The 17,460-nt window shown below is 37.7% G+C and overlaps 1 protein-coding gene across 1 annotated transcript; it reads left to right on the forward strand.

Annotated features, from left to right (window-relative positions):
* Positions 1-14,599: 14,599 nt before the first annotated feature.
* On the forward strand, positions 14,600-17,459 carry udt (protein undicht). Its single transcript, XM_088044874.1, has 9 exons — positions 14,600-14,784; positions 14,880-15,119; positions 15,168-15,470; positions 15,527-15,736; positions 15,784-16,000; positions 16,049-16,285; positions 16,337-16,644; positions 16,698-16,796; positions 16,851-17,459. Exons 1-9 carry the CDS (start codon positions 14,727-14,729, stop codon positions 17,018-17,020), a joined length of 1,842 nt encoding a protein of 613 aa, XP_087901000.1. The 5' UTR covers positions 14,600-14,726; the 3' UTR covers positions 17,021-17,459.
* The last annotated feature ends 1 nt before the right edge of the window (position 17,460 follows it).

Genomic DNA, 17,460 nt, shown 5'->3' on the forward strand with positions numbered 1-17,460 from the left:
TCCCACAAAAATGGTATTTTAGTTTCTTTTTATTATCCATTTTGTTTCGTTTCTTTGGTCGGTTTTGTTTAGCTTACATTAGCATTATCTAACTAATTTCAACTTAGCTGCATTACCGATTGGTGTTACTTCAAAGAAAAATCCTTTTATCTCCCGAAACTACCATTAACCACTTAGAAACTAACCGAGAAGTAGTAACAATAAAAATAGAATGTTCTAGAATTTTATATCTACGTTTCAAAGCTGCTACTACAAAAATAAAAACAAAACTTTAAGACCCTCAAGACCTTTGACACTTTAGCTGTGAAGATTTCGTCCATTTTCTAATGCCAAGTTCCATAAAAATTGCTGGAATATTTCCTCCCGCCGACATCAATTTCACCTGTCCTCCACCTGCGTCAAAATATTACCCTTTCGGACTCAATTTCCAACAGAATAACGAATTCCACCCTTAAACGAATTAACCGCCGCCGCAGTCCTCGTTTTTTAAACCGTAACTTTACAGTTTCAACCAGTAACAAATCTGCTTCCATATTTCAAACAAATTGCTGGAAGGTGTCTGGTGGCTTACACGATAAAAATTTGTTTGCTCAAGAAAATACGTTAATACCAACATGACAAAATGACGCATCTCTTCGCCTTCTTCACCTTTCACGACTACATTTACTTTCGCCCCCGTGATTATATTTTTTTGCGAAGCTTTCAGTTATTCAATGTTTGATTAGAGTGATTGTTTTGAGTTAATGAGATTTAGGTGGTCTAGGGTGGATTTTCAAGTTTATGGCAGTTAACTTGGTCGCTTTTGCGATTTATTGCCGACACTGTGCACTCGCTGCTCGTAAACACATCCATCGGTTGGTGGAAGCCTTAATTTATTACGCGAAATATGAGGGAAAGCTAATAATTATCATACTTCCGGATTGTCTACAACAGAGTTTGAAATGAAACAGAGACTAAACTATGTACGTTTTCGTAATTATGAAATAGCTACACGCTTCAACAACTTTTTCGCTACATAGTTTCGCCGGGAATTTTCCCGCGCCTCTGGAAAAACACACTTTTCACACTCGCGACTTAATTTAGAATTCTCTCGCGAAATATAAATATTAAGTGACGAGGAAATCTGTCATTTTCTTGCGCCAGTCGTCGGAAGAGCTCAACTATTTCCCGGATCAGATCTCGGTCATAAATAAAATCTGCATTGCAGAGATACGAATTTTGCGGGCCCGAGCAGGAATAGTTGGATTGTTTTTAATTGGAGGAAAAGCACTGCGGTAAAGGAGTTTGAAGGAAGGCTCTAAGGAATTCGGATGTTTATAAAGAGTTAAGGGAAATAGACCTTTAGGGCTTCGGCATCGATTTCAAGTTCATGACCGGGATGTTGCTGGGAATTCGGACAAAACGGAGCTTTTAAAGGAAGAGATTGAACGGATTGGCTTGAGAGGGTGCCAATTTAGTTTTCCAGTTGGGCAGATTTAGTTTTAAATTTTTTTTTCGTTTGCTATCTAATATCTGACTGAAATAGTCGTGAGTGGTTTTTGAGCTACTTTTAGCGAGACCTTGTCTGTTTTTGTTGTGATTATTTATCGCCTCTATTGAGTAATAATAGCAACAATGATATTTTTGTTTTGTAATTTGTAACATGTGCCATTGGCTCCGGTCCAAAACCGTGGATTAAATATTCAAAATTCTCTAGATCGAAGACACTAGCGTAATTATAGCAACTCATAATTTGTATTTATAACAACCTATTTTCATAAAATTGCACGAATAGAGGACGTCAAACGCAAGCTGTAACGAAGTTTATCTAATTCTTGCTTTAATGATGTGTGGCGGAATGCAGTAAAATTGTTCCATTTCCAACTTTGTCAGCATTGACAGTTTTTCCGCGTTATTTGAGCGGATGAGTCAGAGTTAAGGAGCTTTAGTTGTGCAAGCTCATAATTTTCGTTAAATTCAGCGACTTGTGCTCTCTAATTCCTAGCGAAATTAATTGAACCCACTTATCGTTAAAACGAAAATTATTCCGTCCGTTGATCTTTATAATTCATCAAGACGATTACACTCGTTGAAGTTTCCAACTTTTCCAAAATGGGAGAAGAAGCCTTGGATTGATTGTTTGTTTTCCGTAGGCGGTAGGTTAAGTCGTAATTATAGCAGCGTCAACACGGGAACATTTTGTTTAAAGTGGAGCTTCGGCCATTAATTATTTCGTATTTCAGAGCGAATTTAGGTGTCTCTTGTCCCTTTTCCCTTCATTGAAAATTTTATTTCCGAATCACTTATAGCGCTACATCTCGCTCCGGCAATTTGCATATTAAACTCGTTTTTAATGAGCTTAGGCTTTAAGCGTTTGCGCAATTTAAGCGAGAAACTATTGCCCTAGACGCGCTTCTGCTCATCAAACTTCAATTAAGGCGATTATGGTTTTTTTATCGGGGAAATGCGATCCTTCAAACTTCCAACGTAATTGCACCACGTGGATTTTTCGTCATTTATTGAAATAAACGTTATGACTTTGTGTAAAGCGGTTGGAGCGAGAAGTGCCCTCGGAGCTTTCGTCTTCTTAAATATTTAACCTGAGCTTGCAAAGCTCCACTCGTTCTTAACCGCAGCACATCTTAAAGCACGATGACAGTCTCTGAAAACCATATATTATTCACTGGCTATTTTAGGACTAAAGGACTGTCTTCCCTCGCGAATCCTTTTTGCCTGCATTCACTAATTCCGCATTATCTATTTTGAAAACATAAGCGGCTTGAAAAAATCTTCACCAACGCTGACAGATTACTTTTTATGATGTTATAAATGCCGTTTTATGGTCTCGTGAACATTCCGAATCAATTGCCAAATTAATGTGATCATTTTGGGATGTTTTCGCGAACGAATTCAATTAAAATTCTCGGAAGTGACGGAGTGAATGATTATTAAAACATTTCCTTGCGAAAATAATAAAAAAGGGACAAGGACTTTTAATAATTAGGGCGATGTGAATGTAAGGAATTTTATTATGTCGTAGATTGCGAGGTTCCGGAAATATTATTCCAGGACTCGGGAATTTAGAGCGCGTTTATTATGCAAATAAGAGACTGACCGACATGGGATCGTACGACAGATTTGTCTTCAGAGAACCGAAATTGGGATGAAGGGCTTTAAATATTCGAATTACATACAACCTGGAGTTGGTTGAAGCTCCAGTTTTTATTTATAACGGATACATGTTTGATTAGTTAATCCGTACTCGCCCTAAATCCAGTGTTTATCCTCTTGTAATTAATAAAATTACTTTTAATCAGTGATTTTAACGAAACATTAAAATTTCAATATTCTGAAGCATGCAAACAACAATCTACTCTTCTGATTGCTAATCTCTTCTGTAATAATTAACGTCTTGGGCGTTATGATGGATGGCGACTTGAGAGTCTTGAAGAGTCCACTGAGAGAGCCATAGATTATGCATGGTTGGCAATCATAAGCTGTCACGAAGAACCACCCTCATGTCGAGAACACTCGAATACTCCTTTGAGTCAAGGGACCTGGTCCTGGCGCTTCTAGGCATATCCGAATTTAAATGGCGAGAAAGCTTTGTGTTTATTTTACACATTTATTCGTTTTGCCTCGTATAAACAGAGAAAGTTAGGAGAAAAAGATTCGCCATTTTGGAGAATTTCTGTCCAACAGTATATCATCCTCCGCCCCCAGTCAATAAATTATTTTTTAACAGAGCGAAATTTCGAACGCCCGTAAATTTAGAGAGAGTGATAAATTCATCTTGTATAATATATTCAGACGTTACGGTTCATCATCACGCCAAGGTGTTTCGACTGAAAGAACACGGTTTTCCTCGAAAGTAAACTTAGCGCTGCTGAAGCTTTCCTTCATTTTTGTCTCTCGGCTAATCAAAGGTTGGTCATCACGCCAAGTTGGAAAATCCTTCTTTCTTCGAAAATAAACTTGGCGTTGTCGCCGCCAAGCTTATCATTTCAATCGAGGCGGTGTTTATTACGTGGCGTGTTCGCAACGTCTATTTCGGTCATTTAGAAAAATATTTTCGTGGCTAGGCGCTGATGATGTATCTATTTTTGTTGCCCAATGTGTACAAATTTTGAACCGCACATTAACAACTCTCCCGTCACTTCTTTTAGTAGTTCAAGGCTCGATTTATTATCGCTGGACTGATGAATCAACTTAAATTGCGGGAATTACTTGCGGAGACGCGGCGGCCTCGCACGAGGGTGTTTATTGGTTAATAATGCAACTTATCGCTGAAAACAAAACTCTCAAAGAAGCCGTCATGAACGAGAAATCGCCCAGCTTGGACTTAATTCAGCTTCCATGTTCACGAGTGTATTAATGACAGCCCATTTCGCCAAATTGAAACTTGGATGTTTCCTTAGAAAATCCACCGTAAAGATATCGGGACTGGGAAAAGTTTTCGAAACACAACTTCGGGTGAGTTTATAAATCCGGACGCACCCGGAATATCGGTGCTCCGGGGGTTAGGATCATAAAATCAGATAATAAGTAACACTCTTGTGACACATTTTGTTCCCGTGTACGCTTTCAATCCGTTCCGCCACTAATTGGTTTATCGATCGTATCGGGGGTTGAAGTTACAGAGAAAAATTGCGAAATTATAGCGAGTTCGCTACGTATGGAAATTCCGGTTAGTGGGGAAAAGGTGCCGATGGCTAAATAAAACATAAAGATGTGGGTTGAATCGAGTTTTCAGCGGGGGCGAAGCGAGGGTGGACAAGTTCATGAATTAGCCACAAAGAGAGATTTGCGGTTATTTTCGTACAGTCAAAATAGGAAAAAAGTAGTCTTTTCGAAGTGTTTTATTTATTTCCAACCTCCAATGTACAAATTTCAGTTTCTGCAGAAGGAAAATAATAAATTAGGGCAATCATCGCCGATGGAGTTTTTACTGTAGATTAATGATGCCGTCGTTTCCACCATAAATCATCCAATCAGTCACATCGCTAAAAAGCAACATAACACGAAACCCAAGAAAAAGTCTAATCCGAAATCAATCCTAACTTCATACCAACAAAACAATGACCGTCGCCATTTTCACTGCAATTCTACATCATTAGTTGTGGTAAAAAGTCCATTTGTCACTGCGCATAATAAATTACGATTACGACAGTCGCGGATGGCGTCGATAACATCCGACCATTAAAAATCTTCCAAATTGGACCGAAACACGCTAGACAAACATTATGATGAATGGGAGGGCAGGGAAACTGGCAAAAATGAAAACAAATGCGAACGTCTTACGCGATTTTCGCACAGGGGAAAACGTGGCCGCGTGAAAAACGCCGATGTATCTCATGCTAATGGGAGGTTCTTCCAGTTTTCCTATTTCCCGAGGGATATCGGGATGAATTCGCGACGCATCCTCGATAGGAATATTGCATTGGAATTGGGTGAATATTAATAGGATTTTGAAGAAAATTTGAAGTACATACATGCAAGCGAAAAGGGAAAATGATCTTAGTTTAGTAAAATCCTTTTTGTAATTGCACCTAGTTTGAAACTGTCATCTCAAGAAACAAATGGCTCTTCCTCAAGCTCCCCCGTCTTGAATTAGCCATGGGCAGGTGTTTTCGACATAAAATAAAATTGCTTTCCGTGCCTCCAACACAATCGAACAAACTGACTCTTATATTTCACGGGACATCGGTGGCGTCGAAATGACATGTTCTTCGATCACCGAGAAAGTATCAAATTATATCTAAAATTTGCTCCCGTTCCATGAATATACAACGTTTCAGTTTGGGTTCACATTACCGACGCAAATTTATGTATTTATTTACCTCCGCACTAAAATATTTAGATATCTGTTACACAGCCAACCCCCCGACCTTAGGTTAAAGGCCTGAAGTTGCAATTAAGTTGGCACGATTGGCAAACTGTTATTTTTCACACAATGGACTTAACAAACTTCACACATAACTGTCCAACTTCGGATGTATCCTGTGGAACCATAAAAAATAATTATTAGAAATGTTCCTGACGGCTTTCGCAAGTTATAACACGATGGGGAGAAATTAGCAGCGTTACGAGGGTTAATCAGCGGCGGGTGCACGATGGGGGCCACGACAAGGTTTCTTTCAACATGTTTATTAAAGCGGGAAGATTTTCATTGGGGATTTCTTAGCTCACCTGCTAGTTGGAGGTTTCCGAGCGTAAAATGATCATTAGACTGTCTATTAAACTAAATGGCTTATTATTCGAAAATGATTGGGCCTCAAATTTCATAAATGGGGAGTAAAAATCGTGGAAAACTCCCAGAGGAGTGATAGTTTTGGTATTAGATCTCCACCTTAGATTGGGGATGTAAAGTAATAATTCTCCCGTTATAGACATTAAGAAGCAATTTACTATTAATACATGTGAAAACTTGCATACATTTCTAGATTTAAGAGCCCCCTGCGGTCGCGCCACTGAGACTAATAATAAAGTTTGTGTTAAATTCGTGTCCCGACAAGTACGCGAGCTTTAAGCACATCAGGGATAGACGTTTACGCTCGGATTATTGCATTAAGTCGAGAAAATGACATACAACGCATAGAGCGTCTTCTTTTGGCAAACGCCATCTATCCACAGATTCCTTCTTCGGCGTCTGGTAACTTTGATCGTTTATGTCTTGTTCGGGTCCAAGTTGCCATGCAACTCGTTCGAATACTCCGAAATCAAGTTACTGGAGCAATGTAGTTACCAATTACACGCAGAGTGGAAACAAATGCAGCATCTGAAGGGCCGCACTAGGCCTGGGAAGGCTGAATCGATCGCAGTTAGCGTAGAAAGCTCATCCAGTCGCACGATCGCAGGACCGCCGAGCTTAGTCGACCGAGAATCACAACCATTTGGGACTCACTGATACGCATAAACACAAGAACTGATCTTAAGACATAAAGTACCAAAGTCGTAAGTTGGATGTGAAATGTTACTTCTGGGCCAGGTCGTTTGGCGCGTTAAAAACCAGAGCAGAATCCTAAAAGTTTAGTTGTTTTCCGAAAGTAAACAACCAAAAAAGAAGTCCTAAAATCTTTCAAAAATTACTTTATTATGCATCCCAAAAATACCCAAACATTGACATTACAATCGTTTCTTTTATAAAAATTTTTCTTTTTTTCTTTGAAACAATTTTGACATTCTCAATTGTGATTTTGATGGGCTGCTTAGGATTAAATAAAACTGAGTCGTTTTCTAGCGAGTGGTGTAGAAAGTTCGTGGACTGAGGTTGATTTTTCCTTATCACTTTTTCATTTAAAAATTGGTTTTTCATATTTCATACTTCTGAAATGACGCAGAACTGTTTTGTACATGCATTTCAGAAACATCCTGTATATCGTTAGGTATTAGTTGTTGTTCGTGTACAAGGTGTTTATAAATGTTCCTGGCATCTATGGTGGCTAAGAAATGTCAAATAAATTTGCCGCTCTTTACAAATGTGTGTTTAGATTTTTCAACTGACATTTGCAGTTAACCTCAATCATAAAACAAAATCGTAACTGTAACGTCGTTGACGTAAGTGACATTTTAAGTGTATGTAGTTACATAGTTATATTTACTATGAAAACAAAGCGGCAAAATGAAACATGGCAGAAATTCCAGAGCCGCTCTTGATGCTAGAAACATTTATAAACACCTTGTAGAACCCAAAAAAAAATCACTAAAAATTATAAATAAAATGTTAAAAAAATCCACACTCTGTTTTCGCCGTAGGACCAAAATAATATTAGGAAAATGGCAACATTGCTGAACTGTTTTCCAAATAATTAAAATTTTCAGTATTCAAAGCCATAGCAACGAAAATGTTGTATTGTTGGCGTTAGTCTGCGTCTGCTCATGAACGAGTAATGTAAATATGGTTTCATGTGCCACAGTGATGGAGATTGTTGATTCAAAATCTTGTTAACAATTTTCAACCATTTTCACAAGACTTTTCCGATTTTTTTTTGCATCCTGCCTTTGCGCAAAATGTTCTTTTAGCAACAAGTTTATTTGAACATGAAATTTTTGCACAAAAATCGTTAATTTTCTTAAACTTTCACTCTTCAACTTGTCATATCTCGAAAAATTGAAGACATAGATTTTGGCATTGTCCGATGATACAGTATCACTGTGGTGCGCGACTTTCCGGACATTCTGTATGTACATAGTTATCCCTAATTGAATTAAGTGCATTTCAAATTATCAAAGCCCAGTAGAGTAGGTGCTAATTGCCTGATATTGGATTTTAGTTGGCCAGCATCGGTTTTTAGTTGGTCTTGCTTCCTTTCTATAGTTGAAAAAAACTAATTTTAAACCATCGCCTACTTTATCTTATACCAAGTCTGTCCAAATTTAATTCCTCCCCTATAAAAAATCAAAATCTGGTGATAACTCTGTGATTTAGGTGACATTTCCGTCACTTTGATAGTTGCCCAATGAATTGGTAAGGAATGTCGCGTTATTTCATCAAAAATTTCAGCACCTGGAATGCAAGGAAAACGGTTACTCTAAATTTCCGTAAAAAAAATATTTTATTCTTATCGCGTAAACAGTTTCTAACCAAGAATATAAAATTAAATTTCATAAACCGTGTTTCAACAAATCGTCGAAAGTGGCGCTGGCATATGTACTCATCGCGTACTCATGGCCTACTTCGCTAGAACAGACTTTGGAAGTTATTGGGCAGGCTTGTTATAAGAATGAAGTGAATGATGCTTAAAACATGCCCCTTTCGCTCTTCGATATTTCGTTTTTGTTGGAAACTTTCTAGCCCTTCGACTTTGATTGTAGCCGCCTGTAATAATATGCATTAACAAAATCACATAATTTAGACTGACATACCATTAATGAACATGAGGTTAAATATCATCGGCTTAAGTCGTTAAGTTGCTAAGTCTATTTGAATTTTTTTAACGGAGGTCGAGAAATCTTAATTGAAAACTTGAGAACTGAAAATACGTAGAATGTTTCTTAATTCTGAAATAAAACTTTTTGTTTTTGTTATTACAAACTCATTTTATTTTAAAATGGACTTAACGACTTAAGCCTACTATAAATATAATAAATCATTAAAAAAAACATTTCCGCAGGCCCTGGAGTGTTATCTATTTCTTAATGGATTCAGAAACGTTGGGAACTTAAGTTGTCTTTAGGGGAAATTAACAATATTAATTGAGCTAAACCAAAATGACTCCCCTAGACAAATTTCGATTAAATTTAAACGATCATAGCTTACTTAAAAGGAAAATTTTGTAGTTATTTGTTAACATCCAGTCACTGTGTCACTTAGTCTATGATATTTAGTGAAAAAAATTCCTATTATTTTAGGATGCGTGATTAATTGATTGTTAAGTTCCCCACTATGCCCCCCTTTCCCCTACTTACGTTAAAAAATATTTTTGTACGACCCAGGCAAAATTGGTATTATGATGGTAGTCTATGTCAAGGAAGTGAAAATAACGAATGATAACAATCTTTATTAACGGAAAAAAAATTTTACATGCAAAATGGTCCCGATATAACGCGCCAAAAGGAAATCAGTAATAGGGGATGATGAATAGAACTCATATACAAAAAAAAATCTAATCAAAGTCGTTTTATTTTCGAATAAAGCGAATTGCAATTTTAATCAAAATTATCTGCACGCTAATGAATTGATTAGATAATAATTCTGGATGTGTATCAACGATAATTGCAATTTATTTAACAACCTTGGCTGTAACAACTTTTTGTCAATTTCAAATTTGCGAATCTAGTGAAAGGATCGGTTTCTATCACGTTTTATCGACTAGAATCACATATAGCGGCGTTGAGTATTTTTAATAAATTTTATTAATTTGATTCAGTTTGTCATCTTTAATAGTTATTTTTTGGCCATCAATAGCACTTTTGCTCCGTTATCAGAAACTTGAGATAATTATGCTTGATTTTCCACGATTCTCGACGATTTTCTCGTATGCCCAATTTCCGGTGGTCTGATAGATATTTGGGTATTTTTTGGGTGTATAAACAACACGAAAACAGTTGAATTTGTAAGATTTTGCTTTGTTTTTTAACACACCAAATGTCGTAGTCTAGAAGTAACATTTTACAACCTACTAATGTCGTACACTTGAGGGCATTAGTTACGTGAAATTTTAACGCTGTTTTAATAAGATCCTGTCGTGTTTCCTTCCTCTAATTGAGTTAGAACAGTTTTCTACAAGGGAGGAACGAGCGAATTCACCAAATGAACAATATTCGAGGGACGCGAGACGCGAACGGACGGATAATTTCACGTTTAATTTATTTACGAGTTAAGACTGTAAGTATACCATTCATTTTCGTAATAAATTGGTGACGGGGCAAAACCAATTAAGGGCGGTGAAAAATTGACAATTCCTACCCTGGAATGGAATGTGTAGCAGGAATACGAAGCATGTGGAAAGGTGTTTTTTTGTTCCAATTACTGGAATTTTCTGGAAGCGGAGATCCTAAACATCTGTTGTGAAATAAAACTTGGATACGCTGGCTTAAGTTGGATAAAACTACATCAAACTATAATAACCGCAATAGGAGGATATTTTTAGAAAACTCTGTCAATGGGAGACACTGCACAATAGAATCAATAAATTTGTACTCACACTGCAGTTCATAAGTTCACAGGTTTGCCGCTTTAAAGCTGTGGCTGGCAGAATTAGCGAAAATGTTATAAACAATGTTCAATTTTGTAATTTTGTTTTGTTCGTTTGCCGAGTAAAACATGTTAAATTATTACGTTAATTTTTGAAATTGCACACTGCTGGTTATTTAGTTTGAATTCTTTTCTAAGGAGCGGAACTTTGCTGAATGAATAAGTTGGAAAGTCGTGATCAGGAAAATTGACCCAGCGCATCCACCATTTTTACAAATAAACATTTTCAATGTAACGTGTCTTAGGATTATCTACTAACTAAACTGCAACTCCCAGAAATAATGTGTAGGAAAATACGAACATTTTAATGCCGCATAACGACTCTAATTTTCCCCGAACAATGTGGACACAGAGAGTATGAACTCGTAGATAGAAATTTCATTCCAGGCAGTAACTACCGTAACCAGGATTTCCTTTAGACTTTCCTAGAAAATTGTACTTTATTTTCTGCAGAAAAGTACACTGAGATTTTGCATGTCATTTACCTATACAATTGCAGGAGCACATTGTGTATTTTTATCCCGTAGTTGCAACAGAGGATATTCCACGTCTAGATTACACTAACTTTTTTGTCATAGTCATCCGGCTTTCCCAGTTCAGCCTTGGCGCAGCGAACTGGAAAGCGCAAAAACCATAAAACTCGCAAAAGAAGTGAATTCCGCTGACACATCCCGAGCATGCATAAAGTTCAGCTGATGACCTCTTCGACATTAACGGCTGAAAAATTTCTCTCCGTTTAAAAGGGAGCGACACATCCAAACGCTAGACTACTTTAATCGACACCCGGAATTTACATTCTGTGCGAGACGTCGTCGTGCCTCATATATGGGGCAAAATAAAGACATATTTTATAGAAGAGCGCGGTATTACTGTGCAAGAGACATTTGCATAGTCGTGTTAAATTACATATTCTTTTGGAAGCCATTTGCATATTTCTAAAAGAGAACAACACGCTTCGATAGAAAGTGTTGTTCGCGAAGGGAGGCTTTCTGAAAGGAGCACGCGTTGTAAAACATCATTTTGTGTTATTGGCCTTCTGATAAAAGACGCATACTTCATGTTTCAGTGGGTTTAATTTGCTAATGTTTCATCTTTCTGTCATAAACTGGATATGAAAAACATCGACCAAAGTTTTATCGAAATTCTGAGCTCAGAAAATTATTTCCAAAGTTTCAGTGATGCTGAAAAATAAATTGTTGAGATGAGAGTGCGTTATTATTCGAGATAATTTCAATCTTATTAAGTAGAGCTTTACGTCGTTAGGGATTTTAGCTTTATATGGAAAGTTGCGAAGCAATAACAAAGTTTTACATTATGTACGCAGAGTTTTGATTACTGAACGAACAATTTTATCACGTGTGCGTTATTATTAGATTGGAACTTTTACCCTAATTTAAAGTGTCGCTACGAGTTTTAATTTAATAATAATTTCACGGCCTGTTAATAATTCAGGTACAAAATTAAAAAATTACTCTGTCATTGTCAGTGGGATCCGAAAACGAAAGCGTCTGTCGATTCTTGGTCAAAATTGCCACTCTCGCTACTGAAATGCAACCCGCCATATGTTTTCTTTGAAAACAAATAAGAATGTATTGTAAAAGCCTGCCAAAGTTTCCAAACTGTAATCCTACTTTTTGGGAAGCCCTTTGGCGCTTTAAAACAGAAAAAAAATACTCGATGGTTATCATACGTTTCTTTAATTGTTTGCTAAGAAATTGCTTGCTATTTTCTTCTTTTTTCTTTCAAAGAATGATGAAACGATAAGTAACATCTTGTCAAAATCCATTTCTCCTCAGTAATGTCTTCATATTTGAAACCAACTTAAAGTTACTAGCACAAAATATCAAAAAATCCATCTTGAAAAGAAAACGAAAAAGAAAATTGTCTAAGAGTCGAAAAAGACAAGAAATTAAGAGAGAAAAAAAGCCGAAAGCAAACGTGCTATTCTGAACCAGAAAGAAAAAAACTAGAAAAAGGGACTTTTTCAATAAATAATTTTTATTAGAATTATAAATATTCATTATACCAATTTTACAATTTTGCAATTTTGGTAATCTCCTAGTGTGTATGCCAACTATTAGTCAAGAACGATGCCGACTATTGGCAAAAAAGGTGCCCATTATTAGCTGAATGCTGTGTCTTGTGAATTTTGAAGACTGACGAGTTTTTAACATTATCTGGAGGTTTACAATTATTTTTACAACAAATTAAAATTTTTCTAAGGAAAATGACAACAATCATACAGGCGTAGAACAAAAAATCAGTTTTATACAGCGTTTTGAAGATGACAAATCTGCTAATGGTGCCGATTATTGCTAGTTTTACCCTATTTGTTACAATACAAGAAGTTGACCTACAAAAACAGTTCTCACGTTCATTCAAGGTCGTCCACTTTTGCAATTCCTCATGGAGCGTACGCTCAAGGTCGTCTAAGTCGTCCTTCCGGAACTGGTAAGTGGGCGTGGCTCTAAACTACGATTCTTCGGGGTGTTATGATTATGAATGACTCGATACTACTAGGTGAAAGTCAGCGTAATAACTGTCAGTGAGAGGCATGAAAATTTGGAAAACTCTGAAACGGTAGTACCCGCCATTTATTAATGAATTCTGGGCGAAATCTTCGAGTAGTGTTTCGACAATTTTGTTTTACAAATAGAATTCTCTTCAATTTGCTAGCTTCGTCTGAGAGCACAAAATTTCACCCGCATAGCACGTTTAAAGCTCTTGTTTTTCGCCCCCAGTTGCTCAGATTTCAGGGTGAGAATATCAAGTTGGAGAGACCATCCAGCCGCCGTCAAAAACGAAATTAACGTCACGCGCACTCACCTTTTAATTTAACATCAGGCGAAAAAAACCTCTTTTTTGTGTTTTTTCAGAGATGAGTGACAACGATGTGACGCGGTTCCCATTACTGAAATGTAGTTTCCGCCGTTATCGCCCAAATGTTTACAGTGATTGCCACTGTTTCGGACGTTTTATTACACCATTATCAACCCTCACGACATCCATAACGTGTTCCGAACTTATGAATTATCGCTAATGGAATTTGGGGGTTTTAGGCAAAACGCAATTCGATAGAAATCGAGGGAAAAATTAGTTTTACTCGCAAACTAATCGATTCGTAATTGGTTGTTATTCTAGCGTCTACATGAAGGGTGGTTGTGAGCACAAAGGTGAAAAGAAACTTTGATCTCTCCTGCACTGTCAACCGTAATGAAAATTCACGTTTAATCAGAGGAAAATTCTGAGAAAAAAAACGCGAAACATCCCCGTACATAAGAGTACGTGTTGTATTCACTTCCGACTTAATTGCGTCAGGACGGAGAACAATGAGATTGTATACGTTGATTTGAACGGGGAATAAGTGACAAAAGGTGATTATCTCCAAACATCTCCCATCTACCACAACGCTTAAAGACACGACGCCTCTTCGTTTTAATTAGAACTTAAACTGCAATTTTCGAGTAAGTTGAAGCACACGGGTAATCTGAAGTTTTAAGCACTTGCTCAAGCTTTGTTAGCGATTATTATTGAAGCAGGTGCACGGAGGGAACTATACATCATGTGCACAAGTTCACCTTTGTGGAAATGTTGTCTTAGAGCAGATAAAGTTTTTGTGTCGGCAAGTTTATTACAAGTTGACACTTCAAAGGATTGTATCGCTGCTATTTATTTAGTTATTGTTGGAAACTTCATTATAAACAAGACCGTACAAACACAAAAAAGTTTTCTTTTAATCAATGTTTACTGAGCTGTGTATTCTCCAAACTTGTGGATCTAAATTCCAATTTAATTTTTAGTATTTGTCTTACGCTTTTGTCAAAGAAATACTGTGAATGTATCAATGACAATTTTTTGTGGTGGCTTTCATTGATTTGAATTCATTGAATAAGCAAAAAATTAAGGGCGCCTGCTCTGTAGGCAACCAACAATACTGTGTCTGTTTGCGTGCTTGCGTCACTTTCAAGTGATTAGTCAACTCTCAACTGTTTTCTTGTACTTTTGGGGCGTGCCTGCCCTAACCCTCCGAAATCGTCTTAATGTGATAAAAATGTTGATATTACTGTGTCAATCCGTCCTGTTATCGTCATTCCTTTTATCAGTAACCAGTAAGTATCAGTCTACCCTTATCTAAACCAACTAAATTTGATTCAAATTTTGAGGTTATGTTTACGTCAAAACTTTTGCTATTTTCTTCCTGTAGCTCCGGTCGTTGAATCTCGCTGCACCATTCCCGTAATAATCCGAGGAAAATGGTTTTCCCGTGAAAATAACGTCAATAACCATGTGGATATCGACGATAAAACGATGACAGACCGTGGAGAGTGTGTTGACATCCGCGACAGGTTCCATGTGAACTACACCATGGTTTTTAAGAGTTTCAAGTGCTACTATTGCGTTAAAATCATCGTCAGGACCGTCAACGTTATTGAGAAGATTGAAAGTTAGTGTTGAAATGGAGTAAGGTTAGTCCTCACATTTTTCATTACAGCCCCTTGCATAAACGTCGCTGACTATGACGCAAGCGTTGAGCGTGTTTGCCGCAATTTGGATAGTAGCCAACAGATCGTTACATTATTTTCTGAAAATTATATCCCCGTTAACTGCCGGTCGTCACTTGAAGGAGTCTGGAATTTTGCCTACCAGAACAGGTTCAAGTTTACTGGTGAATGTAGCAATCCAGATGCGCAAATCAGGTCATGTCAAACTGCGGGGTCACAGTTCTTGATATCTAACCAAAAGTTCAACATTACGTACAAGAAGTGCCAAGGAATGACGGGGACATTTGATGGAGGTACTAAAGTCTTTCACTCTTTAACTAATTTCATTGTATTAACTTGAGTTTTTTAGTGGTTGAGTACAGTTGCTTGGGGGCATGGTTTGTCGGTAAGAACCATTATTTCGCTGTAGCCAACACGAAAGAGTCTCGTGACGACGAGAAGTATCGCTGCTTGCTGAAGAACCGAGACGACGACTTGTACATTGGTGTCTCCATAACGGCGGAGTGTAACACTCTGAAAACCGTGGAGCAGAGCCCTGAGCGGTTACACATTTGGCCAAGTAATTATCACCTTTACGTATTCACGTTTTACGTTCTTTTTCTCCAGTTAAAAGTGAGGTGGTGGAGCCTGGATGTAGGTTGCCTCAAAACTTCACCGGCGATTGGATAAACACTGCCAACATCGACGCCGATATCGCTATAAATGAGACTCATATCATTGAAACATATTATCCCGATGAAGGTCGTTTCAGAAGGACCATTTACGTTTGTAGAGAACAAAGGGACACGAGGGTCATGATGGCCCGATTGACCGTCGATGGGTGGTAAGTGGTAATAGAAAAGCGGTGCCCTCCCATTTATTTTTTGCTCAGTCAAAAGGACTACGTCTGTTTCGACTTCGTTCCTCAACATCACAATATAATTCGCTACAGAAAAGGAATAGCCGTGATCAAAGACGACTTCAGCACCGTCTGTTCGTGGGTACAGTTCCAGAACAAAGAAAAATGGAAGTACGAGCTGTATTTGAAGAAAAATCCAGTTCCGATACGTTGTCCAGTCGCCGGAAAATTCAATTTTACACAAAAGGGGGAGGTTCCTTTTGAAACACGGTAAAATCGCATCGATTTGTTCATTTTGAATATTTACTTTTCGTTTTACAGTATATTAGGTGGTGTTACTTTGAGTCCTCGACCGAACACCTACTGCAAACAGAACATTTCCGATTTTTCGGTTTGCGACACTGAACAAAAAGAAGTAGCGATCGATGAAAATTACTGCTTGTCTGTCGATCATCTCGGTCGACCGGTTGACATCTACAGCGATCCCGATTATAGAATGAAGTGCATAGGCTTCTGGAAAGAAAATCTCAAGTCTTATTTGATCACGTACGACGCTCTCGATCCATACTCCAAGTATCGGTGCTGGGTTTACCAACGAGCCGACTTGAATCGAATCTTGATGTCCCAAGGTTGGTATTTCATTATCGCCGAGTTTCAGGAGAATTATATCGCCTCCTTGCAGCTATTGGTCCCTTCTGCGACTTGAAACAGGACGTCACTTCGTGGAACCATACCGAGGGCGCCGCCGTCGCCATCGATATGCAGGAGTATGAGCGTGAACGTAAGTACTCTGATTTGGTAAATTTCCGGTGCATTGTCTATGGATGATAATTAGGTGACCAATGTCCCATGCACTTCGACGACGGCAGCAATCCGTGGCTCGAATCTGAAAGTGTGATTCAAGTTTTTACGTTTGGTTTCCTTGGAGCCGACACTGCCGTTATCAGCAAATCTGTTGGTATAACTCTCATCTTTGCGTGCGTCATTTTGAGAATTTTTAGCTAGGGATTTAGAAATCGACATATTGTCGTTATCTACATCATGACTTTAAGCGAATCTCCAATCTACTTAGCAATGGATACTGTAAATGTTGAATCTCATGGTGGGTAGTACCTAATGTCTTTATAGTTGTGTAAAATTGGTGTTCATATTCCATGATAATTGCATTAAAAAGTGGCCTTGAATCGCCTTGAACTGCTGAGCAATTTGCATCATTAGTTCAATTCTCGTTGTTGTGACAATTGATCCGTCCATTTGATGACATTATTTTTTATATTATTTTTTTTATTAATTATTTAGTTTTTTATGGAATGTACTAACGAATTCGCACTCGTCACGTCGTCAATTGATGGACACTGACATTATTAGTCGACGGAATTTTATGTTAGTGTTAAGTATCTTTGTAATTTTTTTTAAATAAAAAAAGTAAACATTTGTTGATAAAG

This window comes from Gnatocerus cornutus, chromosome 9 (assembly GCF_029298725.1).
Source record: "Gnatocerus cornutus isolate USDA-ARS CGAHR chromosome 9, icGnaCorn1.1, whole genome shotgun sequence".
Taxonomy (NCBI): domain Eukaryota; kingdom Metazoa; phylum Arthropoda; class Insecta; order Coleoptera; family Tenebrionidae; genus Gnatocerus; species Gnatocerus cornutus.